General features: G+C 51.4%; 2 protein-coding genes across 2 annotated transcripts in view; one reads left to right on the top strand and one right to left on the bottom strand.

Moving 5' to 3' along the window:
- The first annotated feature begins 410 nt into the window (after positions 1-410).
- CD52 (CD52 molecule) lies at positions 411-3,080 on the top strand. Its single transcript, XM_023219558.3, has 2 exons — positions 411-591; positions 2,728-3,080. Exons 1-2 carry the CDS (start codon positions 538-540, stop codon positions 2,857-2,859), a joined length of 186 nt encoding a protein of 61 aa, XP_023075326.1. The 5' UTR covers positions 411-537; the 3' UTR covers positions 2,860-3,080.
- A 1,368-nt stretch (positions 3,081-4,448) lies between these two features.
- The window catches only part of CRYBG2 (crystallin beta-gamma domain containing 2), a 33,350-nt gene continuing 11,286 nt past the window's right edge, over positions 4,449-26,512 (bottom strand). The window contains exons 4-21 of the mRNA XM_026455928.1: positions 26,346-26,393; positions 26,148-26,260; positions 25,852-25,981; positions 22,367-22,506; positions 21,441-21,567; positions 21,103-21,138; positions 20,620-20,756; positions 20,332-20,458; positions 19,932-20,071; positions 19,697-19,823; positions 19,429-19,461; positions 19,186-19,298; positions 14,371-14,500; positions 11,650-11,789; positions 11,129-11,252; positions 7,045-7,203; positions 4,748-4,907; positions 4,449-4,640 (exon numbers count right to left, since the gene is read on the bottom strand). Coding sequence (XP_026311713.1) covers positions 4,552-4,640; positions 4,748-4,907; positions 7,045-7,203; positions 11,129-11,252; positions 11,650-11,789; positions 14,371-14,500; positions 19,186-19,298; positions 19,429-19,461; positions 19,697-19,823; positions 19,932-20,071; positions 20,332-20,458; positions 20,620-20,756; positions 21,103-21,138; positions 21,441-21,567; positions 22,367-22,506; positions 25,852-25,981; positions 26,148-26,260; positions 26,346-26,393 — 2,073 coding nt within the window. The 3' untranslated portion in view covers positions 4,449-4,551. The remainder of the gene's footprint in view (positions 4,641-4,747; positions 4,908-7,044; positions 7,204-11,128; positions 11,253-11,649; positions 11,790-14,370; positions 14,501-19,185; positions 19,299-19,428; positions 19,462-19,696; positions 19,824-19,931; positions 20,072-20,331; positions 20,459-20,619; positions 20,757-21,102; positions 21,139-21,440; positions 21,568-22,366; positions 22,507-25,851; positions 25,982-26,147; positions 26,261-26,345; positions 26,394-26,512) is intronic.

The following is a 26,512-nucleotide window of genomic DNA, read 5'->3' as shown; positions in this document are numbered from 1 at the left end:
TGAAACCTAAATCTATCCCAGCCTTTCTCCTGAGCTCCTATACCCTGCCCCTATCTTCTTTAAGCAACAAACTCATTTATGGAATATTTGCTATGTGCTGACTCTTTTAAAATTGGTCATTATTACATGTAATCCGGCAGTTCTTTTGTTAAACGGTCAGAGAGGTAGAGTTTCTGGCCCAGGGTCTCAGAGTTGGTCAGTGATTAGACCAGGATTCAGCCTGCAGGATGCATGACTCCAAGCCTCGGGCCCTACTTACTCCCACCGTTGCCTCTGGATTGACCTCTCTCCTATCTCCTAGGATCTAGCCTGCTCCCTCAGCCAGGGCCTTAGAACCTAGGGCCTGGTATTATCCAACCCCAGATCTGCAGAAAGAAAGCCACACCCCTCCTCCACCTTGTAGGCCGTCCTTCCTCTCCCTGCCTCACCCCGCCTCCCCTGCCTCCTGGTTCAAAAGCAGCCAAGCCAAAAGAAGACTCCAGACAGCCCTGAGATCACCTAAAACGCTGCTACCAAGACAGCCAAGATCCTACCAAAATGAAGCGCTTCCTCTTCCTCTTCCTCACCATCAGCCTCCTGGTTATGGTACAGGTAAGAGCAACCCCTGGCACCACTGCCAGGACTCCCCAAAGTTGCTTGGCATGGAGGGAGGGCATACAGGATGTGAGCTCCCAGAGACCCAGCCTTCTCTCCTGAGAGCACAGCAGATGGACTCCAACAGGAAAAGCAGGGACGCAGCGGGCCTGGCCGCCCAGCCTTCCAGTTCTTCTGGCTGGAGCTGGACTGCTTGCAGGCTGCCCTGATAGAAACCTGTATCCAAGCTGGGCAGCACTTACAGGGTGCCAGGCGCATTGGGGCACCCGAGGGGGGCTGTGGAATACTAGAGAATTAAGAGACTTGGGAAGACAACCCTGAGTGAGGAAGACATCGGCCCACAGGGAGTCTGGGGAGATGGTCCTTTGGGGAGAGGCCAGATGTCCAAGTGGAGCCTGCTGTGGTTCTGGAGGTGACAGGGGACACTCCAACCCCCACTTCCCTGCCAGAGAGAAGCCTGGATGTTCAGGAATGCAAAGAAGACAGGACTCTCCCACTTCAGAAATAACTGGAGTCTCAAAAGCGACTGCTATTCCAGGAGGCAGCTTTGGTAGCATCCCAGGTGCCCAGAGGGGAGTCAGTACAGGAGACCGGACATCAAGTTCTTGATCAAGAACAGCTTGATCACCATCAAAACCAGCTTAATCTCCATCAAGAACAGCTCTAGTTGCAGCTCCATCAAGCATTAAGGACAGCTTGATCACCATCTGGCCACTTCCCCACCCCACATCCAGCCACCCACGCTTTGCAAAGTGCTTTCTCACTCAGCCCGGGCTCTTGTGACCTTCACAACTGTGATGAACTTCTCCCCACTCAGAAGAGGAAACTGAGGCTCAGGGAAGCTAAGCCCTTTGCCAGGCTAGGAAGGTCAAGGGCCAGTGCTCCCCTGTCTCCCTCTATGCCAGAGGGGCTGGTGGCTGGGGAGAGGTAAAAAGAAAGGTTCTGTGACTGGGCACGGTGGCTCACGCCTGTAATCCCAACACTTTGGGAGGCCGAGGTGGGCGGATCACCTGAGGTCAGGAGTTCAAGACCAGCCTGGCCAACATGACAAAATCTCGTCTCTACTAAAAATACAAAAATTAGCTGGGCGAACCAGGCACAGTGGCTCATGCCTGTAATCCCAGCACTTTGGGAGGCTGAGGCAGGCGGATCACGAGGTCAGGAGATTGAGACCATCCCGGCTAACACGGTGAAGCCCTGTCTCTACCATAAATACAAAAAGAAATTAGACAGGCATGGTGGCGGGCACCTGTCGTCCCAGCTACTTGGGAGGCTGAGGCAGGAGAATGGCGTGAATCCGGGGGTGGAGCTTGCAGTGAGCTGAGATCGCGCCACTGCACACCAGCCTGGGCGACAGAGAGACTGTGTCTTGGGCAGAAAAAAAAAATTAGCTGGGTGTGATGGTGGGCGCCTATAATCCCAGCTACTCGAGAGGCTGAGGCAGGAGAATCGCTTGAAACCAGGGGTGGAGGTAGCAGTGAGCTGAGATCGCGCCACTTCACTCCAGCCTGGCCAAAAGAGCGAAACTCTATCTCAAAAAAACAGAAAGATTCTGTGAAAGGGGGTGGGCAGGGGCAGTGATCACCTCTGTCCCTGCCTGTGTCAAAGCAGGGAGCAGCCAAACATCCTGACAGGACCTTGTGGAAGAAGTAGTGGTCACATGGGACAGAACTGAGGACTGTTTTATGGAGGTGGGGGGATGGAGGGCAGGGAGGGTAGAAAGGGGGCTGCATCTTCAAATAACAAACAGGAGATTCAGAAGTCCCCTGAGGGCTGGGTACGGTGGCTCACGCCTGTAATCCCAGCACTTTGGGAGGCCGAGGCGGGTGGATCACCAGGTCAGGAGTTCGAGACCAGCCTGGTGAAGACCAACATGGTGAAAACCCGTCTCTACTAAAAGTAGAAAAATTAGCCAGGCGTGGTGGCACGTGCCTATAGTCCCAACTACTCAGGAGGCTGAGGCAGGAGAATCACTTGAACCCGGGAGGTGGAGGATGCAGTGAGCCAAGATCACACCACTGCAGTCCAGCCTGGGTGACAGAGTGAGACTCTGCCTCAAAAAATTAAATTAAATTAAATTAAATTAAATTAAATTAAAAGTCCCCTGAGCTTATCCCACTTCTCCTCCTGCAGATACAAACTGGAGTCTCCGGACAAAACTCCACCGGCCAAAGCAGCAGCTCCCCAGCGTCCAGCAACGTGAGCGGAGGCGGTTTCCTCTTCGTCGTGGCCAATGCCATAATCCACCTCTTCTACTTCAGTTGAGGTGACACATCTCAGCCTTAGCCCTGTGCCCCCTGAAACAGCTGCCACCATCACTCTCAAGAGAATCCCCTCCATCCTTGGGAGGGGTTGATGCCAGACATCACCAGGTTGTAGAATTTGACAGGCAGTGCCATGGTGGCAACAGCCGAAATAGGGGGGTAATGATGTAGAGGCCAAGTACTGCCCAGCTGGGGGTCAATAAAGTTACCCTTATACATGCAGTGGGGTCCTGTGTGCAGTTACTGTCCATTCCTACGCCCCAAGAGCCAGCTGTGCAGCAGCACCAGGGAGCTTCCCATTGCCCCATCAGCAGGGAAGTTGGCACCAGGCAGCAGCCCCCAGCTTCCCTACCTAAATTCCAACGCTGAGGGCCCCTCCCCTCAGAAGCACATTATAGGGACAAGGCCCAGAACCTGGCAGCCTCACCAACCCCTGCAGTTGCATTTGCTTCACCCATCCCTGGGTGTTTGGGAATGATGGTACTAGAGATGCCACCACCCTGGACATCCCAGGCTCAGACAGCCTCTACCCCACTACCTGGGTATCTTCAGAATGACAGATCCAGGGAGATCCCCAGTCCCAGGGACACCCCTCAACGTGGTCTTTAGATCCCCAGCAAACCAGCCCCACAGGCATCTGGGGCTGGAGAAGGATGACGGGCGGCTGTCTACCCCACATGCTGGCCCAGGGGCTGGGAAGGCAGGAAGGGCAAGCAGCTGCTCTGACCACTCCCACCCTCCTGGGCTTGGGGGAGGTGGGTGCTGCAGAGATGGAAGGGAGCCCCAGGGCACCCCCCAAGGGCCCCTCCCACCTTGGCTTCTTCCTTGAGGACCTCTAGGGACAGAGGGAGCACCCCCTCTTCTACGTCCTGCCCTCTCTGAGGTGCGTTAAAGACCCAGACGCCTTGTCCTGGCTTCTCTAAGACCAGAGTTGGGGTGAGTACAGCAGAGCCCTGGACGCACAGCCCTTCAGGATGTGGCTCACACTCATCTCCCGTGCCTGGCCCAGGGCACCCCCATCACGCTAACTTCCACGTTTTCACCTTGGACTTGTATGCATCCCTAGAATATTCTTTATCTGCCTCCTGGAGTCTGGCTAACTCCTTCCCACCCTGACAACTCAGCTGCAGGTCCCTGATGTGTGCAGAGAGACATCTCAGCCTGTCCTGCACCCCTTTGGAGGGGTGACGTTCCTGCTGTGTGAGTCCCTCTACTTCTTTCCTCCCTTCTCATGGATGCATCACCCTACCCGTCAGGATCCTCTGTGGGACTGTGAGTTCCCTAAGGACAGGGACCAAAAGGCTCAGTTTGTGTCTGTGCCCGCGCAGCCCAGGGCCCCGCCTGGCTCAGACCTGGTTCTCACAACACATCATTTGGGTGGCTGCGCGGGACTACACTCCCCAGTTAGTCTGGTCCCAGGGCGCCCTCTGATGGCAGAAGGAGACCTAACAGCTGAACCCCAAAGCTGGAGCCAGGAGGGAAGAAGTCAGCCTGAGCCTCAGGGAAGAAGCCAGCCTGAGCATCAGGGAAGAAGGCAGGTGAACAAATCCCCACTCCACCCCGAAATATCAAGGTGCACAGAGACAAGGGTACCTGGCAGCATATTAGAAAACAGCTTATGTTACAACAAAAACTCTATAAATACATTCATCCCAGCAAAAGCCTCCAGGGCTGGAGGGTGAGATGAAAAGGTTCAAAGCACATGGATGGTCCAGATCTGGGATGCCCTGTCCTCATCCGGCTCCCATAGCACCACGTGGTCCCGGTCGTAGCCCCGGCCTCCTGGGGGTGGGATGGGGATTAAAAGATAGGGAGATGGTCAGAGAGAGCTGGGATTCCATGGCTCTCATTCCCCTCAGGAGCCCTCTTCCCCGTACATCCCACCTTACCCTTCACATCCAGGATCTGGCCTTCGAACATCTGGCTGCAGATGTGGCCGGATTCACTGATGCTCCACGTCTGGCGCGGCAGGCGGCTCTCGGCCCACAGCACCACCTTGGAGCCTGGACTAGGGGGTCCAATTACCTGCAGGCTCATGGTGGGGGCCATCTGAGGCCCCAGGAGGTCATCAGGCATTGTTCCTCCCCACAGGGACTCTACCGTACCCAAGAAACCCTTGACACATCTGCTACGAATCTTGGCTCTTAGGGACTGTGGCCCTGGGCAAATCTCTTAATCCTACTCAGCTTCAGTTTCCTTGGGGATGGAAAACCCCAAATGCTGGCTTTTGCAAGGGTTCAGTGTGAGAAAACATAAAAGGGTTGGAAAAATATTAACTCCTCCAGGAATCCTTCCATGACTGGCTTTCAAAGCGTAGGCTTTAGCATCAGACAAATCTCTACACATTTACTGGCTGTGTGACTTTCAGCAAATTACCTAACCTCTCTGTGCTCTGGTTTCCTCACCTGTAAAATGGGGAATATAAAAAGACCTGCCCCAGGCCGGGCGCGGTGGCTCAAGCCTGTAATCCCAGCACTTTGGGAGGCCGAGACGGGCGGATCACAAGGTCAGGAGATCGAGACCATCCTGGCTAACATGGTGAAACCCCGTCTCTACTAAAAACTACAAAAAACTAGCTGGGCGAGGTGGCGGCGCCTGTAGTCCCAGCTACCCGGGAGGCTGAGGCAGGAGAATGGTGTGAACCCGGGAGGCGGAGCTTGCAGTGAGCTGAGATCCGGCCACAGCATTCCAGCCTGGGTGGCAGAGCGAGACTCTGTCTCAAAAAAAAAAAAAAAAAAAGACCTGTCCCATGCTACTCTAGACTAAAGATTATAGGAGGCATTTGTGTGAAGAACTCAATGCAGAGCCTGGCACGTGGTCAGCCATCTCTCTCATTCTAAGTAAAAGACAAAACCTCTCAATGGTCTACAAATACCTACAGTCCCCATAACCTTTCTGGCCTCATCTCCTGCTACCTCCCCCTCACTCAACTCTAGCCGCCCAGCTAGCCTTGCTAGCCCAGAACAATCCCAGGCATGTTTCTTCCTAGGGCCTTTGCACTGGCTGTTCTCTCTGCCTGGAACACTCTTCTCTCAGATATCTGCACAGCTGCCTCCCTCAAATGTCATCTTCTCAGGAAAGGCTCCCATATCATACCTGATACTTCCTATGCTCCCTTTTTTTTGAGACAGAGTCTCCTCTATTGCCCAGGCTAGTGTGCAGTGGTGTGATCATAGCTTACCGCAGCCTCAATCTCCTGGGCTCACGTAATCCTCCCACCTCAGCCTCCTGAGTAGCTGGGACTACAGATGCACGCCACCACGTCCGGCTAGTGTTTTTTACGTTTTGTGGAGATGGCATCTTATTATGTTGCCCAGGCTGGTCTTGAACTCCTGAGCTCAAGAGATCCTCCTGCCTCACTCAGCCTCTCACAGTGCTGTGATTACAGGCATGAGCCACCGCGCCTGGCCTATTCTCCTTTCATGATTTATCTTCCTCTATTGAACTTTCATCATCTAAGACACTAAGATATTCTGCCCATTTAAGTTATTTCTGTCTATCTCCCCCCACTAGGATGTAAGCTTCAGGAGGGCAGGTGCTAATTCTGTCTATAACTGCTATATCCCCAGCATCTAGAACAGAGCCTGGCACATAGTAGGTGCTCAAGAAATGTGTGTGGAGTAAATCTACCTTTTTTCTTATTTTTATTTTTATTTATTTATTTATTTTTTTGAGACCAGGTCTTGTGCTGTCACCAAGGCTGGAGTGCAATGGCGCAACCCTGGCTCACGGCAGCCTCTAACTCCTGGGCTCAAGCCTCCCACCTCAGCCTCTTGAGTACCTGGGACTATAAGCATGTACCACCACACCCAGTTAATTTTTTCTTTGGCCTCAAACTCCTGTCCTCAAGCAATCCTCCTGCCTCGGCCTTCCAAAATGTTGGGATTATAGGCATGAGCCACCATGCCTGGCCAAATCTACCATTATTAATAGGGCTCAAGTTCTGTCATAGGCATCAGAGCTGGGAGGTCCCTTAGAAGCACCCAGTTCATTGCTCTTGTTTTTGCAGACTGAGGCCCAGAGAAGAGCATGACTTGCCCAGGGGGCACAGTCTGCACTCTCCCCTCCCCAGGGTCCTGGCTTCTGTGTGCGTCCCTCTGTGTTCCTGATTGGGATCGGACTCCTCAGCGTGCACCCACAAATGCCTAGGGCCAGGGTGTCCCTGTCCCAGCCCCTGTATCAGTACCTGGTTCTTCAGCAGCCCATCCTCGTAGTACCAGATGCAGCTACCTCCCGCTCGGGGGTCAGAGACCACCACACGGCCTGCCTTCATGTCCTCCACATGGTCCGGCACTGCCAGGAATCCCCCCAGTGCTGCATTCCAGAGGCGGAAATAAACCCGGCGCTGGTGGCAGAAAGAGGCTGAGAGTCAGGGGTGCCAGGGAGGGATGACCTGGGCCCCCAATACCCTCAACTCTGGACTCTCCAGTATCAGGCTCCCAAGCCCTCCTTCCTGTCCCCAAACTTTCCTTGACTCTGTTTCTAAGTCACCGCTTTTTTACACACACATATGGAGAGCACATGTATCACACACACACACATAGTTTCGTGGTCGTAGAGATACCCACAGATGTGTGCAGAGGGACAAACAGATACACCTCTGGTCCACACGGTGGCACAGAAGTTCACAGAAGACACAGACACATGGATACAGGCAGCCATCCAGCTCAGATGTTCTAACCACAGATCCATGCAGTCTACTCCGTACCAGGCAGTTCTGCTTGCTACAAGGATGGATGTGTGTGGGCATACAGATGTGCACACATACTTACAGAAAGAAATGCACACACACCTGTGTTGAAGAGGGTTCCTGACAGGGTGGACACTGGACTGTCAGACATCAGACATGGCTCTGCCATAAATCAGCTGGAGCTCTTAGATGATAGCGAAAGTAATAATAGTAGTAACAATAATCACAGCTAACATTTATTGAGAGCTGACTCACTCAAGCACTGTTCTAAGGGTTTTACCTACATTATCTTCAGTCCTCAAAATAGATGCATGACACATATTATCCTCATTTTAAAGATGAGGAAACAAAGGTCTAAGGAGGTACGGTACTTGCCCAACATTGCAGAGCAAATCCGTGTCCACTTCTCTGGGCCTTTATTTCCCCATCTGTAAAATGTGAGGGGTGGAGATAATCTCCAAGATTTCTCCCAGCAATGATGTTATGAGTCTTGAATACAAGGACTATACAAATATCCTTATACAAAGATACACACACTGTCAATGGTGTCACAGGTACAAGCATGCGCAGTCATAAATGTACACCCGGCCGGGCGCAGAGGCTCACGCCTGTAATCCCAGCACTATGGGAGGCCGAGGCGAGTGGATCACCTGAGGTCAGGAGTTCGAGATCAGCCTGGCCAACATGGCAAAACCCTGTCTCTACCAAAAATACAAAAAAAATGAGCCGGGTGTGGTGGCACACGCCTGTACTCCCAGCTACTCGGGAGGCTGAAGCAGGAGAATCTTTTGAACCCGGGAGATGAAGGTTGCAGTGAGCTGAGATCATGCCACTGCACTCCAGCCTGGGTGACAGAGTAGGACTCCGTCTCAAAAATAAATAAATTAATACAAATAAAAAAATGACTGCACTCCCACAGATACACACACACACACACACACACACACACACACACGTCATCATCAGAGCACACAGAGGCATGGACACAAATAACCTGATGGACACAGAAATACCCTCAAATGGGAACATGCAAGCACATACACATACACACACAGCCCATGGTCTTACCATTTACTTGCACATGTGCATTAACGATACTGATGTTCAGACATGAAGGCACAGACGTACAGAAACACATATGCAGGCAGTGCTTCTCCAGGTGAGGTATGCTAACTACCAGTGGGTGGTCCATGAGATCACTTTCAGTCCTATGTGGATAAACTCTTTTTTTTTTTTTTTTTTGAGACAGGGTCTCACTCTGTCACCCAGGCTGGAGTGCCAGTGGAGCCATCATGGCTCACTGCAGCCTCAAACTCCCGGGCTCAGGTGATCCTACCACCTCAGCCTCCCGAGTAGCTGGGACTATAGCACAGGCCATCACACCTAGCTCATTTCTTTTGTAATTTTTGTAGAGGAACATGGGGTCTCGCCATGTTGCCCAGGCTGGTCTCGAACTCCTGGGCTCAAGCAACCCTCCCTCCTCAGCCTCCCAAAGTAATGAAATTACAGGCGTGAGCCCCCACACCCAGCCTATAACTCATTTTTGAAAAATTAATGGTAATGTATTTATTATGCCTATTAAAAAAATCAGGCCGGGCGCAGTGGCTCAGGCCTGTAATCCCAGCACTTTGGGAGGCCGAGGTGGGTGGATCACGAGGTCAGGAGATCGAGACCATCCTGGCTAACACGGTGAAACCCCATTTCTACTAAAAATACAAAAAAATTAGCGGGGAGAGGTGGCAGGCGCCTGTAGTCCCAGCTACTCAGGAGACTGAGGAAGGAGCATAGCATGAACCCGGGAGGCAGAGCTTGCAGTGAGCTGAGATTGCACCACTGCACTCCAGCCTGGGCGATAGAGCGAGACTCCTTCTCAAAAAAAAAAAAAAAAAAGAAAGAAAGAAAAAATCATATATACACATGAAACTCATGACTTTATAGATACTATTCTTTAGGACAAGGATAAAGTAAAAAAAAAAAATGTGATTTTTTTTGTTCTTTTTCCTCTTCTGGGGATGTTGTCTAGAGGCACTCAGAATGTTCCAGCATTTGACATATTGTTGTTATAGGTTTTCCTACGGTACAGCCTCTAACAAAACTAGGCAGTCCTGAGCCCCTGGTAATAGAATTGTTGAACTTTATACCAACAAAGCTGGGAAAGCACCAAAATCTGCATGTGGCGTGTGCCCAGGCAGACTTTAAGGGGTTCATGCTGTGAGTTTCTAAAGTACTTATGAGATTGTCCAAAACAAAAAACATGTCAGGAGGGCCTACGGTGGTTCCACGTGTGCTAAATGTGTCTGTGACAGGATCAAGCCTGCGTTCCTTATGCAGCAGCTGAAAATCATTATGAAAGTGTTGCAGGCACAAGCACAGACTCAGAAAGCTAAATAAAAATTGGGCTGGGGCTGGGCACAGTGGTTCATGCCTATAATCCCAACACTTTGGGAGGCCGAGGTGGACAGATCATGTGACGTCAGGTGTTCAAGACCAGCCTGGCCAACATGATGAAACCCCATCTCTACTAAAAATACAAAAATTAGCTGGGCACAGTGGCTCATGCCTGTAATCCTAGCACTTTGGGAGGCTGAAGTGGGCAGATCACAAGGTCAGGAGTTTGAGACCAACCTGGCCAACACAGTGAAACCCTGTTTCTACTAAAAATACAAAAAATTAGCCGGGTATGGTGGTAGGCACCTGTAATTCCGGCTACTTGGGAGTCTGAGGCAGGAGAATTGCTTGAACCCAGGGGCAGAGGTTGCAGTGAGCTGAGATCATGCCATTGCACTCCAGCCCAGGCAACAGTGTGAGATTCCGTCTTGAAACACAAAAAACAAAAACTAAAAAACTCCTCAAAATTAGCCAGATGTGGTAGCACATGCTTGTAATCCCAGCTACTTGGGAGGATGAGGTAGGAGAATCACTTGAACCCGGGAGGTAGAGGTTGCAGTGAACTGAGATTGTGCCATTGCACTCCAACCTGCAACGAGGGCAACAAGAGCAAAACTCCACCTTAAAAAAAAAAAAAAAAAAAAAGGGCTACGCACGGTGGCTCATGTCTGTAATCCCAGCACATTGGGACGCCGAGGCAGGTGGATCACTTGAGGTCAGGAGTTCGAGACCAGCCTGCCTGACCAACATGGTGAAACCCTGCCTCTACTAAAAAATACAAAAATTAGCTGAGCGTGGTGGCACGTGCCTGTGGTCCCAGTTACTTCGGAGGCTGAGGCACAAGAATCACTTAAACCTGGGAGGTGGAGGTTGCAATGAGCCAGGATGTTGCCACAGCACTCCAGTCTTTGTGACAGAGCAAGACTCTGTCTCAAAAAAAAAAAAAAAAAAAAAGAAAAAAAAAAAGCTTTTTTGAGAAATAAAAATTAATTAAAAGACTTTTAAAAAGAGAATTAATCTAGAGAAAAATATTAAGTAGACAATGGCTCAAGAGGAATGATGATGTGGCAAAAATTGTGACAAAAGTACACAAATGCTGTGTTTGGGAAACACACAGCTAGACACTCATCCAGAAAGGCCTGCCCAGACACGCTCAGCCCCAGACATGCTCAGCTCCAGCCACGCTACCCACCTGCTTGATGGGGTAGAGGGAGCCCACCCTCTGGGTGCCGCTGTAGGTCAGCCAGTTGGTGATCTCGCAGCTTCCCACCAGCCACTGGCGGCCCCGGAAGTCACTGTGTTCACATAGCACCCAACTGGGCCCAGCAGGTGTCAGGGACACAGAGAAGGGCACAGACACACAGACAGACAGGTAGAGGAGGAGACACAGACGTCAAAACATTCTCCACCTCCTCTTCTCTCATGCAGGGATTCCTCTGCCTGGAATAGGGTTCCCAGGGCGGAGAGGGAGGCTGGGAAGTAGATTTGGGGTTTGCAGAGTAAAGTAGGATCCTGAGAAGCCCACCAAGCTGAGGTCTAAGCCCTGAGAGCCAGTGACCCTTCTCAGTCTGCACTTCTCCCTCCTTCCTGGCTTGGAGAGGAGTGGGGCAAAAGTGGGGAGGGGAAAGAGGCCAGAGACCCCCAGGATCTCCGTCTTGCCATGACTCATCCCCACCAGCAGCCCCCGCACCCGTGCCTCCCCTTGGCACTCACACGCCCCCCTTGATCCGCACGGACAACACGTGGTTGTTGAAGCCCTCGGCTTGCAGGCTCCGCACCTCCCTGCTGAGCTCGATCTCCTTCCCCTCGAAGCACTGGAGTCCATACAGGAAAATTGAAGGCTCTGAAAAGTGCTGGGGCCCAGGAGACAGACAAGGGTGAGGCTCTGAGATCCCAAGTCCCAGACACAGTCCCACAATCCCAGACACCCAGACTCCCAGATCTGTATGTCAGGCCTTCTTCCCTCCTGAGCTCAGTTCTGCAGGGCCACCGACTCTTGGACGCTGGCAGCCAAGTGCCCCTGATTCTCAGAGGCAGTAAGCGCCAGGCTGGGCCCCCAATTTCCCCCTCAAACTTCCTCTCTGGTAAATAGCACTTCTCAGAACTAACCTGGCACCCTGAGCCAGGATGGAAACCTGGGGCTTTTTTTTTTTTTTTTTTGAGACGGAGTCTTGCTCTTGTTGCCCAGGCTGGAGTGTGGTGGCGCGATATTGGCTCACTGCAACCTCCACCTCCCGGGTTCAAACAATTCTGCTGCCTCAGCCTCCTGAGTAGCTGCGATTACAGGCACGTGCCACAATGCTCGGCTAATTTTTGTACTTTTAGTAGAGACGGGGTTTCGCCATGTTAGCCTGGTTGGTCTCGAACTCCTGACCTCAGGTGATCTGTCCGCCTTGGCCTCCCAAAGTGCTAGGATTACAGGAGTAATCCTGTAATTACATCACACCCGGCCTAGATTTTTTTTTTTTTTCTTTTTTTTTGAGATAGGGTCTCGCTCTGTTGCCTAGGCTGGAGTGCAATGGTGCAATCACAGCTCACTGTAGCCTCAACTTCCTGGGCTAAAGTGATCCTTTCACCTCAGCCTCCTGAGTAGCTGGGACTCTGCTACAATGCCTAGCTAATTTTTTGTACAGACAGGGTCTCACCATGTTGCCCAGGCAGGTCTCAAACTCCTAGGCTCAAGTGATCCTCCTGCCTTAGCCTCCTGAAGTGCTAGAATTTATTTACTTAATTTTTTTGAGATGGAGTCTCACTCTGTCACCCAGGCTTGAGTGCAGTGGTGCAATCTCAGCTCACTGTAACCTCCACCTTTAAAGTTCAAGCAATTCTCCTGCTTCAGCCTCCCAAGTAGCTGGGATTACAGGCAAGAGCCACCACGCCCGGCTAATTTTTGTAGAGACGGGGTTTCGCCATGTTGGCCAGGCTAGTCTCGAACTCCTGACCTCATGATCTGCCCGCCTCGGCCTCCCAAAGTGCTAGAACTACAGGGGTGAGCCAACACGCCTGGCCCAAAGTACTAGAATTACAGGCATAAGCCACTGCACCTGGCCTTATTCTAGATTTCTCCTTTTCATCTTCATGATAACAGTAACAACAATAATACTGATAATAATAGCAGCTCACATTCATCAGGGTTTACTACAGGCCATATTATGCTAAGCGCTTTACCTGATCTCATTATAACTCTTCAACAACCCTAGAAGGTAGAAGTTATTATCATCCCCCACTTAATAGTGAGGAAACAGGCTGGAGAGGGTAAATCACTTGCTCAGGGACCTAAAGCCGGGCTTTAGAACCAGATTTATCTGTCTTCAGAGCCTAACATGTAGTTGCAAAGGACTAGGACCCCAGAACTAGCTGCCTGGGAGAGAGCCTGGCTTTGCCTGTTACCAACTATGTGACCTGGAGCCTGTAGCTTAGTTTCCGCATCTGGAAAAGGGAGATAATAATGGGAACACACCTCTCAGCGTTGTGGAGAAGATTAAAAAGGTTTAGTACATGTGGCAAGCCTTTTTTTCCCTCTGAGACAGAGTCTTGTTCTGTCACCTAGGCTGGAGTACAGTGACATTCTCGTGGGTTCAAGCGAATCTCCTGTTTCAGCCTCCCAAGTAGCTGGGATTACAGACGTGTGCCACCACATCCGGCTAATTTTTGTATTTTTAGTAGAGACAGAGTTTCACCATGTTGGCCAAGCTGGTCTCGAACTCTTTACCTCAGGTAATCCGCCCACCTCAGCCTCTCAAAGTGCTGGGATTACGGGCATGAGCCACCGCGCCTGGCTGGTGCGAAGCCTTTTAATTTTAAACACCATCTGGCACATACTATGTACTCAGTAAGCATCACCTGTTCTGACTGGGTACTGCCCCCACTGGCCACACAGTCAGTCACCAGTCCTACAGGTGCTAGCCCCTTATTGTGGTCACTTCCATCCATCTCTTCCTAGGTGAAGGACATCCCAATTCACTCTGGGTCACTGTAGCAGCAACCCCACTGCCTTGCCCCTTCCCATTGGTCTGCGGCAGGCAGGGCCATCTTTTTAGCTGGTCCTGTCACTCCTCCCTGCGTGGAACATCACCTTGGCAGCACTGGCCCCTGCCCCACCCAGACCTGAGTGTGAGTCCCACCATCCCCGCACCACTTCTGTATCTGGATGCACCACTCTGCATGTAATCTTTATGTCTATGGGACCATGGGTTCCTTACAGGCAGGGCTGTGTCCGATTTATTTCCATGTTCCCAGGTCCTGTCTCAGTGGGTGCTCAACGAAGAGCTAGCAAACTAAACTGACTTTATAACCCCAGAGTCAAGGGGACCTAGGGGGGTTCTAAAAACACTGGCGTCAACCCCTGCACCAGCACACAGGTTCTGTGTCCAGAACTCCCCCAGCAGCAACTTCCGCTTCCGGGATTGCCTGGAACCGGACATGGAAACTCACCAGGGATACCTTCTGGAGAGAGCCCAGGACCGTAGAGGCTAGGCAGCCCATGGCCGTGAGAGTGGGGAACTCGCCCTCAGAGAGAATGTGCTGGCCACCCTCGAAGTTCTTCTCATCAAACAGGATCCAGCTGGGGAAGGGGAAGAAATGGAGGGTATGTCAGCCTACCTCTCCTTGGCCTGCCCAGGTTCCCCTGAGATACAGAAGAGGGAATGAAGACTTGATCATGACCCCTTGTCCCAGGGGAGGTCAAGGATGAATAGGCACTACAGCAGCAGGGAATGAGGTCAGACTTAAGAAAAGACTGAATGAGGCCAGGCGCGGTGGCTCAAGCCTGTAATCCCAGCACTTTGGGAGGCCAAGACGGGCGGATCATGAGGTCAAGAGATGGAGAACATCCTGGCGAACACGGTGAAACCCCGTCTCTACTAAAAAACACAAAAATCTAGCCAGGCAAGGTGGCGGGCACCTGTAGTCCCAGCTACTCAGGAGGCTGAGGCAGGAGAATGGCGTAAACCCGGGAGGCGGAGCTTGCAGTGAGCTGAGATCCGGCCACTGCACTCCAGCCTGGGTGACAGAGCGAGATTCCGTCTCAAAAGAAAAAAAAAAAGACTGAATGAAATCATACTGCCCCTATGGAGGGGAATTTGGCAATATTAAGCAAAACTCCATGAGTAATTACTCAGCAATCTCATACCTAGGAATCCATCCCAAGGACACCCTTTGAGAACATGAAATAACACATGCAGGAGGCTATTCATTATAGCACTTCAGCAACAGAGAAGGGTGGAAGCAGCCCAGATGTCCATCAATAGTGGATTGGCTGAATAAATTAAGAAAAAGTGGAGTATAATGCAGCAGTTAAGTGGAATGGAAAAGAGCTCTTAAAGGGATATAAAGTGATCTCCAAACAGATGAAAAAAGCAGGTGCATAACAGTGTTTATAGCAAACTTCCTTTAAAAAACTGAGATACAATTCACATGCCATAAAATTCACACTATGTTGTGGTTGTTGTTGTTGTTGTTGTTGTTGTTGTTGTTGTTGTTGAGATGGAGTTTCGCTATTGTTGCCCAGGCTGGAATGCAATGGCATGATCTCAGCCCACCGCAACCTCTGCCTCCTGGGTTCAAGCAATTCATCAGCCTCCCGAGTAGCTGGGACTACAGGCATGTGCCACCATGCCCAGCTAATTTTATATTTTTAGTAGAGATGGGGTTTCACCATGTTGGCCAGGCTTGTCTCGAGCTCCTGACCTCAAGTGATCCACCCACCTCGGCCTCCCAGAGCGTCCTTGCACCGCACCTGGCCAAAATTCACACTTCTAAAGTGTACAATTTAGTGTTTTTTTATTATATTAACCTGGTTATAGTATGCTCCCTTTTGTGTAAGAAAATGGAAGAGAAGGAAAACAAAATATAAATATTTGGTTTCTATAGTTATATGGAAATTTATGAGTGTATATTTGCTTATATCTTTTTTTTCTCTTTTTTTTTTGAGACGGAGTCTCGCTCTGTCGCCCAGCTCGCTCAGCTAGTTTTTTTGTGTTTTTTTAGTAGAGATGGGGTTTCACCGTGTCAGCCAGAATGGTCTCTATCTCCCAACCTCGTGATCCGCCCGTCTCAGCCTCCCAAAGTGCTGGGATTACAGGCTTGAGCCACCGTGCCTGGCCATATTTGCTTATATCTTAACAACAGTAACAAAAAAGCCAGTGGATGAATACACCAAACACCAAACAAACAAACAAACAAACAAAAAAAGATTTCTAACAGGGGGAGAGAGGGAAAAAGGTGGCAGGGACAGAGATGAAAGCTACTGGCTTTGGAATTGTTATAGGCTGAATGTCTGTGTCCTCCCAAAATCATATGCTAAAGCCATAACCCTCAATGTAATGGTATTCAGAGGTGGGGCCTTTAGGAGGTAATTCGGTTTAGAGGGGGTCATGAGGGTGGGACCCATGATGGGATTAGTGTCTTTAAAAGAAGAGAGAGGGGCCGGGTGCGGTGGCTCATGCCTGTAATCACAACACTTTGGGAAGCCGAGGCGGGCAGATCACCTGAGGTCGGGAGTTCAAGGCCAGCCTGACCAACATGAAGAAACCCCATCTCTACTACAAATACAAAAATCAGCTGGGTGTGGTGGCGCATGCCTGTAATCCCAGGTACTTAGGAGGCTGAGGCAGGAGAATTGCTTGAACCCAGGAGGCAGAGGTTTCAGTGAACTGAGATTGCGCCATTGCACGACAGCCTGGGCAACAAGAGTGAAACTCCACCTCAAAAAAAAAAAAAAAAAAAAAAAAAAGAAGAGGAAGAGACAGGAGCTCCTACTCTCTCTCTTCACTACACGAGAACACAGTGAGAAGGTGGCCTTCTGCAAACCAGGAAGAAAGGCCTCACTGGGGAAGTGAAGTGGCCAGCACCTGGATCTTGAATTTCCTAGTGTCCCGAACTGTGAGAGAATAAATTTCTCTTATTTAAACCACACAAACTATGGTATTTTGTGATAGCAGCCTGAGCTAAGGCAGGAACCACGTAAACATTTCATGTAATCATTATTATTTTAGACATAAGATCTTACTCTGTTGCGCAGGCTGGAGTGCAGTGGTGTGATCATAGCTCACTGCAGCCTCCAACTCCTGGGCTCAAATAATCCTCCCATCTCAGCCTCCTGAGTAGGCAGTACTACAGGTGCATGACACCACACCCACCTAATTAAAATTTTTCTGTTGAGACAGGGTCTCCTTATGTTGCCCAGGTGGGTCTTGAACTCCTGGACTCCTGCCTCAGCCTCCCAAAGTGCTGGGATTATAGGCATGAGCCACCGTGCCCAGCTTCATGGCAATTATTCATAGGAAAACAGAATTAGGGCCAGGTGCAGTGGCTCACACCTGTAATTCCAACACTTTGGGAGACCAAGAAGGGAGGGTTGCTTGAGCCCAGAAGTTTGAAACCAGCCTAAGTAACAAAGTGAGACCCTCATCTCTAGAAAAAAGTTAAAAAATTAGCTGGGCGTGGTGGTGTGCACCTATGGTCCCAACTTCTCAGGAGGCTGAAGCAGGAGGATCCCTTGAGCCCAGGAGGTCAAGGCTGCAGTGAGCTGTGTTCACACCACTGCACTCCAGCCTGAATGGAAAGTGAGACCCTGTCTCAAACAAACACAAAACAAATCCAGAAATTGATAAAAATGAAAAGTATTCCTTAAAACTGAAAATCAATTAATGAACCTAACTGTATATTAGGTTGGTGACATAACTACACGCACAAAAGTATTATTTCAAATGTGTTTAAGACACAGTAATTTAAACTAATACATAACAAATAGCTTATAGGTGAATATCCTGAGGACAAAAAGAACCACAAGAGGCCAGGCGCGCTGGCTCATGCCTGTAATCCCAGCACTTTGGGAGGCTGAGGGAGGTGGATCACAAGGTCAAGAGTTTGAGACCAGCCTGACCAACATCGTGAAACCCCATTTCTACTAAAAATACAAAAATTAGCTGGGCGTGGTGGTGGACACCTGTATTCTCAGCTACTTGGGAGGCTGAAGCAGGAGAATTGCTTGAACCCAGGAGGCAGAGGTTGCAGTGAGCCGAGATAGCGCCACTGCACTCCAGTCTGGGCGACAGAGCAAGACTCCATCTCAAAAAAAAAAAAAAAAAAAAAAAAAAAACCACACAGGAAACTCCCAACAGCATTCAGTGGTTTTTACTATTAGTTGTGATATAGGCATTATAACTTTGAAACACCTAGCACGCAGATTTTGGTCTCTAAATACCATTTGCCACTAAAAGGAACCAGCATTCCATGGCAAATAGCCAATTCTAGATTTGGAGCAAAAAAGAATGTACAAAGTGATCCTGGAGTATCTTATATCAAGAAAATTATCAAAACTACTAGGGTCACCAGGTGCGGTGACTCACGCCTGTAATCCCAGCACTTTGGGAGGCCGAGGTGGGCGGATCACCTGAGGTCGATAATTCAAGACCAGCCAGACCCACATGGAGAAACCCCATCTCTACTAAAAATACAAAATTAGCCGGGCTTGGTAGCGCATGCCTATAATCCCAGCTACTTGGGAAGGCTGAGGCAGGAGAATCGCTTGCACCTGGGAGGCAGAGGTTGCAATGAGCTGAGATCGCACCATTGCACTCCAGGCTGGGCAACAGACCAAAACTCTGTCTCAAAAACAAAAACAAACAACAACAACAACAACAAAAACTACTGGGGTCGGCCGGGCACGGTGGCTCATGCCTGTAACCCCAGCTCTTTGGAAGTCGGAGGTGGCAGATAGCTTGAGCCCAGGAGTTTGAGATCAGCCTGGCCAACATGACGAAACCTGGCCCAAGAACCTTATTTGGATGCTGAGAAAAACAAGTTAATTTCACAAATGTATTTTTGAGACAATAGGAGAAATCTGAACACGGACTGGGTATTGGGTAATATGAACAAATTGTTATTAATTTTATTAGATGTGATAATGACTTCTGGCTACGTGGGGAAAAAGTTATTTCATATTAGAGACACACGTTGAAGTGTTTACCCATGAAATTTTACGTTGGGTCAAGGATTTAAAATATTCCACTGAAAATTTAAAAGAGCACACGGATAGAGGAAATAAGATTTATCTTTATATTATACAATCTACAGTTTTACATTTGCCATTAAAACCTTATTTTCTTTTGTTTTAAAATTGAAAGGCGCAAGACAGAACAGCTCATCCCAAGGTAGCCAAAGGAAGGAAATCATTTGAAAGACTCTCCTCCTGCAGTCCCGCCTCTGCCCCAGCGCCCCCAGCCCTTCACCCCTCCACGTCCTCACCTGCCGCCGTGGACTCTGCAGGACTGAGGTCGGAAGGAGGCGGGCAGAGCGGCCTGGTCATCTTCGAAGGAGAAGTGGTCGCCCAGAAAGTCGGGGCGGGAGAAAAGCTGAATCTGGAGGCAGAGAGGGGAGATGAGGGGAAGAAGGGCGATGCAGTAGGGCCGAGAACAGTGGGGAGAGGAGAGGTTTGAAACGAGGGGAGAGACGGAAGCCCAAAGGCTCCCTGCGGAGTCCCCGCCTTACCTTTGAGACGAAGTGCAGATCGTGCTCCCCGACCTGAAGGGAGGGACCGAATCGAGAATTAGGGAGAGTGCCGGCCCCTAGACTCCGCTCCTCTAGGTTTCAGTACTGCCCACCCCGCGGCCGCACCCTCGGCCCCGCCCCCTCCCAAGGCCCCGCCCCGAGCGCCCAGGCCGGTCCTCCAGCCCGCTACCTCTGCGTGGGGGCGGGGCGCACCCGAACTCCAGGTCCCGCCACCGGGGAGGCCCCGTCCCCCGCGGCCGGCACGCACCTGTAGGACCGGCTGTAGCGAAGCGAGGGCGCTGTTGCCCGCGCCCCAGTCCTCGCAGTTACGGTACACGCCCTTCTCCAGCACGTACTGTTCCCCGGAGAAGCCCACCTCCTGGTAGGCCACCCACCTGCAGGAAGGGCGGGGAGCGGGTCAGCTGGGACAGAGCCTGCACCTCTCCTGGAACCGCCCCTGGATCGCCCGGGCCCGACCCGCTCCCGGATCCCGGGTCACTTACACGCCGCTGAGCACGTGGATGGCCTGTGTGCTGGGGCCGTGTTGCACCAGCTCCACATCCGGCAATGCCCTGCTCACCTCCACGCCATGCCCCTCGAAGTCCATGGCCTCAAATAGCACGATGGCCGGGTCCCCAAAGTCCTGGGTTCCCAGGGACAGTCAGGTCTTTCCCGCCCACAAACCGAAACCCCTGGGAGTGCCCAGACCCCAGGGTCACAGCCCACCCGGGGAATTGGGGGTGAGGCTGTCAGTACGGCCTGGAGAAGAGCAGCAGGGGGAAGAGAGGCTAGACCTCCGGGAACACTTCCAGGGAGAACACGGAGAGGGGGTACAAATTCTTCCCCCCACAAATTGTACTGGGGGAGGTCTGCCTGGGGCCAGAGGCAGAGGGATGGGCTTACCGTCCGGATGACGCGGAGGGAGGTCAGCAACTCGTCATAGCCTCCCCAGTGTGACCAGTCTGGGTATTCCCCCTCCTCCAGCAGATACTGGTGGCCCCGGAAGCCCTCCTTCTCGTAGCCCACCCAGCTGGGAAAAGCAGAAGGATGGACAGGCAGGTTCAGTCATAGGAGGCCCATGGATGAATGAGACAGCTGTCCCCACCCCTACGCAGCCCAGATCACTCCCCACTCCCAAGGGTAAAGGCCAGTGGAGGTGATGAAATGGAAGGAAGGGTCCTGAGTTCTCACCAGCCCCCGAGAACTCTCAGGGACCCCACAGAGGCCAGGTGGGGGCTCTGGCTGTCCTCTGGCTGCTGAAGGTTGTAGATGTCTCGGCTCACTTCCCAGCTGCGGCCCTGAAAGCCGGGGGCCTCATACACCACAGCCTGGAGGAAAACGGGTGTCAGGATGGCAGGGAGTCATCTGGACCCAAACACACTCAGCCAGCTCAGGAATGGCTCCGCCCAGCATCAGGCCAATGTGGCACCCCCTAGTCCTCCCACCTCCTCACGGAACTCCATCCCCTTACCCAATTCCTGTCTCTACTCTGACCTCTGACCTTCGTACACATCAAAAGCAAGTTCCCAGTGAGCCCATCAGGTCCCATCTCCCTAGACCCAGCTTCTGGCCCCCAGTGCCCTCTTCTCTGGATTTCCTGTCCAGACCGTGATAACCAGACACCTGCACCCCACGACCAAAGGCCCTCTTTGGCTCTTAAGCCCAGACTCTTACCCTCGGCTCCCCTGGCTTCTCCACACTTGGGCAGCCCTGCAGAGGAGACAGAGCTGAGACACCAGCCCAGAGATGGGAAAGACAGATGGGGCTGGGGATCTAGGATTTTCTTGATCCTGAGAACCCCAACCCCATGTCTTCCCTCTTCCCCCACATCTTAGGTTAATCTTCCCTCTCCTTCCACTCCCATTCCCAATGGAAGCTCCCAGGAAGCAGTCTCCAAGGGGTGATGTTTTAACTTCATTCCCCGGCCCTTCCCACAGACTGCAGGACCATGTTACTTGGGACAAGGGGCAGAACCTAGACCTCCTGGCCTGTGGGTGTGCCCTGTTCTTTACCAATCTCATGGGCTTCAGGGAGCCCACGCTGGGGTCCGATGTGCCCCAGGCCTCTGAGGTGGGGTACTCTCCAGGTTCCAGGATGTAGGGAGTGTCTTCAAATAATGGTTTGGGGTACAGTAGCCACCTGGGGGAAGGCAGAGAGGCTGCTACACCCCAGACTTCAAGGGACACAGATTGGCGGGTGGGAGGGAAGGTTTAGAGGGGAAAAGGAGGTTTTCTGGGGAGGCTCCCATCAGTCTCGTATAATCTCTTGCAGTAGCCACATTGGTCTCCCTTCCTCTGGCTTTGCCTTCTCTAATTTCACACAACAGCTGGAGCATTTTTCTCTAGCACGCATGGAAAACTGCTTCAGCAACCCCAGTAGTTCCCTGTTAGCTTCACAATGAAACCCGGCTATGCAAAGAGGCTCTGCAATCTGGCCTCCTCCTTCCTGGGACTCAATTCTTCCCACTTGTTGCTCACACCGGCTAGACTGAAAATTTGAAGCTTAACCCTCTCCTCTCTGGGCCTTTGCATGTGCTATTCCCTCTGCCAGATACACTCTTTCCCCCATTCATTCAGTTGACAAATATTTAGAAGCATCTGCTGTGTGCCAGACCCTGCTACAGGCATCAGGAATAGAGCAGTGAACAAACATACAATATCTCTGCCCTCATGGAGCTTAGATTCTTGGCCAACTCATCCCGACATGATGTCTCCTTCTCCAGGAAGGTTTCTCTGACTTCTACACTCTGCCTCTCATGGTATGGTGTCTCTGTGCTCCCTTACCCCAAAAATCTGAATTGCTATTGTCTGCTTACTTGCCTGACCCTGCCAGTGGACTGAGCACTCCTGAAGGCAGGAACTGTGTTCTGTCACCTGTGTCCCCAGCACCCAGCACAGTGAATGTCAAATGAGGAGATTCTAGAATAGACCAGACTCACAGTCCTGCAGAGACAGTGGCAGATGCCACCTGCAGGGGCTTCTCCAGACCCTGGGAATTCTTCAAGGCCTCTCTTAGCTTCACTTGCTCCCCCCTGAGGCCCTCCTCAGAGAAGAGGCTGATTTCCGGGGTGCTGTAGTCCTATGGAAGGAGGGGGGAAATTAAATATATATAAACAGCTGGGCGTGGTGGTTCACGCCTGTAATCCCAGCACTTTGGGAGGCCGAGGTGGGCGGATCACCTGAGGTCAGCGGTTCGAGACCAGCTGACCAACAAGGAGAAACCCAGTCTCTACTAAAAATAAAAAATTAGCTGGATGTGGTGGTACATGCCTGAAATCCCAGCTACTCGGGAGCCTGAGGCAGGAGAATCGCTTGAACCTCGTAGGCAGAGGTTGCGGTAAGCCAAGATCAAGCCATTACACTCTAGCCTGGGTAACAAGAGTGAAACTCTGTCTCAAAAAGAAAAGAAAAGATACATAAATAGCCCCCTTGGACAATACCCCGCCTCCCCAAGTCCATTTAGCCAGGGCTCCAAATAGCTTCTGGGAAAACCTTTGTGGCCATTCCCCCAGAGACCAGGAAAGTGACTAGAGTGGTCTTTGCAAGGTCAACCAGCCAAGCCTGAGACCAAAGCCCACGCTGGTCCCTTGCTGAACCTTTGGGACCTGGGACTAAAGTTCCCGGGAGACCCTGCAAAGTGCCAGGCCCATAGCCTTGCCTCTGGGTAGCCTGACTTCCAGCCTGGTGGGAGGATGGGCAAGATGGACAGTCACTTCCTGAGTTCCAACTTTGACCCCTCCTTTAGGTACGATTCCTGCCTCTGTCCAGACTGGCTTTGCCTGCACCTCATCCCAGGAAGCAGCAGATCCTCTTTGTATTCTGAGTGTTTCTTCCCCACCAGGACCATTTTCATTCACTCACTCATTCATCAAATATGTACGAAACATCTACTGCATGCAAGGCACTGTGCTAAGGTCATGTCCTTCCCTATCTCATTTAGTCCTCCCAGTGGGTGTTATTCATCCAGTCACAGGTAAGGAAAGTGAGGCTCAGAGAAGTTAAGCAGTCTGCCCAAGGTCACACAGCTTGTAAGTAGCAGAGCAGTATAGTTTTTGTTCACTGTTGCAACCCAGCACCTCCCATGTGCTTGGCACACAACAGGTGCCCAATCAATGCTGAATGAATCAAATGAATCCAGAAACATCTGACTTCAAAGCCTTTGCTTTTCTCTTGTAGTCGTTACCTCCCACATGAAGTTAAATTTATTGTCAGAAGTTCACAATTAATTGTCCATAAACATTTACGTGTTTCTGGACAGCCTTTGTTTCTTTTTTGAGACGGAGTTTCGCTCTTGTTGCCCAGGCTGGAGTGCAGTGGCGTGATCTTGGCTCACCGAAACCTCTGCCTCTGGGTTCAAGAGATTCTCCTGCCTCAGCCTCCCAAATAGCTGGGATTACAGGTGCCTGCCACCACGGCAGGCTAATTTTTTGTATTTTTTTTAGTAAAGACAGTTTCATCATGTTGGCCAGGCTGGTCTTGAATTTCTGATCTCAGGTGACCCACCTGCCTCAGCCTCCCAAAGTGTTGGGATTACAGGCATGAGCCACCACGCCCAGCCTCTGGAGAGGCTTTGAAAACTGTCCCCTCCTCCTGGGCCACTGTCCTAGTTAAGGCTAATGAGCTCTTGTCATCTCCTACCAGGAAGATTGCAATAGCTCTGGACTCAGTTATTCATTCTTTCATTAGAAACAAAAATCAGGCCGGGCGCAGTGGCTCACACTTGTAATCCCAGCACTTTGGGAGGCTGAGATGGGCAGATCACGAGGTCAAGAGATCGAGACCATCCTGGCTAACACGGTGAAACCCCATCTCTACTAAAAATACAAAAAAATTTAGCCGGGCGTGGTGGCAGGTGCCTGTGGTCCCAGCTGCTCGGGAGGCTGAGGCAGGAGAATCGCGTGAACCCGGGAGGTGGAGCTTGCAGTGAGCTGAGATCACGACACTGCGCTCCAGCCTGGGCGACAAAATGAGACTCTGTCTCAAAAAAAAAAAAAAAAAAAAAAGAAAGAAACAAAAATCAAACAAACCAAAAGAACCAAAATGCCTGATAGACACTGCTTTTAGAGTCATTGCTCTTCCTTCTGGTGTCAAGCTTAATTTTGGTAGTTTATTACTATGCTGTGAAAACAATATTGTTTTCACTTTACAAACATGAAATTATTATTATTAATTATTATTATTATTTTGAGACAGAGTTTCACTCTTGTTGCCCAGGCTGGAGTGCAATGGCATAATCTCAGCTCACCACAACCTCCGCTTCCTGAGTTCAAGCGATTCTCCAGCCTCAGCCTCCTGAGTAGCTGGAATTACAGGCACCTGCCACCACATCTGGCTAATTTTTGTATTTTTGGTAGAGACGGGGTTTCACCATGTTGGCCAGGCTGGTCTTGAACTCCTGATCTCAGGTGATCCCCCAACTTGGCCTCCCAAAGTGCTGGGATTATAGGCGTGAGCCACCGTGCCTGGCCTTTGAAATTATAATGTTAACTTTTCAAACCACAGAGCCCTTCCTCAAAAATCAGAGGTGCCCCTTGGCTGGAAAACACAGCCCATCCTGGTCTCCCTCCCTCCAGGATCCCTGTTTTCTCCACCTGGCAGCCAGTGAGATTTTTATAAATCCCTAGTCTGGTTATATGGCGTCCCTGCTCCAAACCCAATCCTCATAGCCTAGCTTGACTGTAAGTCCTGCAGGGCAGAGAGGGGATCTCCCCCCAGTGCCCATTGCCTGGCACTGGTGCCTGGCACATATTAGACATGAGTGAGGATCTGTGTGCAAATGAATGAGCAAACATGCCTGGCACCTCAGGTCTGACTTGGGGCCTGCAAGCTGGCCCCTGGGGGGCAGGTAACCCGAACATCCCCTCCCACCTCGTCTCTGCTGCTCTCTCCCCTTCCTGCTTGAGCATGCACTCAAACTTCCCCAGGCTGCTTTCCCAAGCTGAGCTTGGCCTCAAGCCAGGCTGCCCATTTCCCAGAATCTCTTTCTTCCCCAGTCAGCTCCAAGGTCAGGAATCTACAGACCAGTCCATATTAAGCCCCTCTGCCCGCTACCCCCATAAAATCTCTCCCAGGAATTTCTTTTCAAATGGAGTCTCACTCTGTCACCCAGATTGGAGTGCAGTGGTGCAAGCTAGGCTCACTGCAGCCTCCGCCTCCCGGGTTCAAGTAATTCTCCTGCTCAAGTAAGCCTCCTGAGAAGCTGGGATTACAGGCGCATGCCACCACACTCGGCTAATTTTTGTATTTTTAGTAGACACAGGGTTTCACCATGTTGGCCAGGCTGGTCTCCAACTCCTGTCCTCAGCCGATCCACCTGCCTTGGCTTCCCAAAGTGCTGGCATTACCGGCATGAGTCACTGCTCCCGGCCTCACGGATTTCAACTCTAGGCACCTCGAGGTTGTCTCCCATCTACAACTCACTCACCCAGACAACCCTTCTTAGGGAGCCGATGCCTTGGGGACTCCACTTTGTCCCTGGGGTTCTGAGTTCCATGTCTCCTTCAGGCAGGACCAGCTTCTGACCCCGGAACTCTGGCTCTTCGTACAGCACCCAGCTGTGGGCACAGAGATTCCAGGGTCACAGATGGGGAGGAGTATGTGCCCAGGGCTGCTGGGTAGCTGATGGGGTTTCTCCCAGGCTGGCCTGGTCACTTCTCACTCCCCTCTGCACCCCTCCCCCGGGTTCACAGCCAGGTGCCCTGCTGGGCACTCCCCACTCACCAGCCTCGAACTACCCTTATGGAGGCTACGGGGGCCCAGCCTGAGGCATCAACAATGTCTCCCCAGACCTCTCTGCCACTGCCTTGGCAGCCAGACTCCGAGAAGAAGATCACCTGAGAAGGCACAGAGGGGTCCTCAGGCCCTGATCCCAGGCTCCTGCCTCCTGCTGCCCCCACCCGCTTGCCCCCACAGCCCTACCTTTCCAGGCCTGGTGTTCGGCTTGCCCTGGGTCTTTAAGGCTGGGCTCTGAAACGGAGGCAGGTGATAAAGTAAGTCCTGTGGTGTCACCTCTTTCCTGCCTCCCCACAACCTGCCATTCCAAAGATCCCACATCCTCCCTATTGACCCCCACCCCCAAGGAGCTG

This window comes from Piliocolobus tephrosceles, chromosome 1, assembly GCF_002776525.5.
Source record: "Piliocolobus tephrosceles isolate RC106 chromosome 1, ASM277652v3, whole genome shotgun sequence".
In the NCBI taxonomy this organism is placed as follows: Eukaryota; Metazoa; Chordata; class Mammalia; order Primates; family Cercopithecidae; genus Piliocolobus; species Piliocolobus tephrosceles.
Note: the sequence above shows the minus strand (reverse complement) of the source record. Positions and strands in the feature narration are given on the sequence as shown.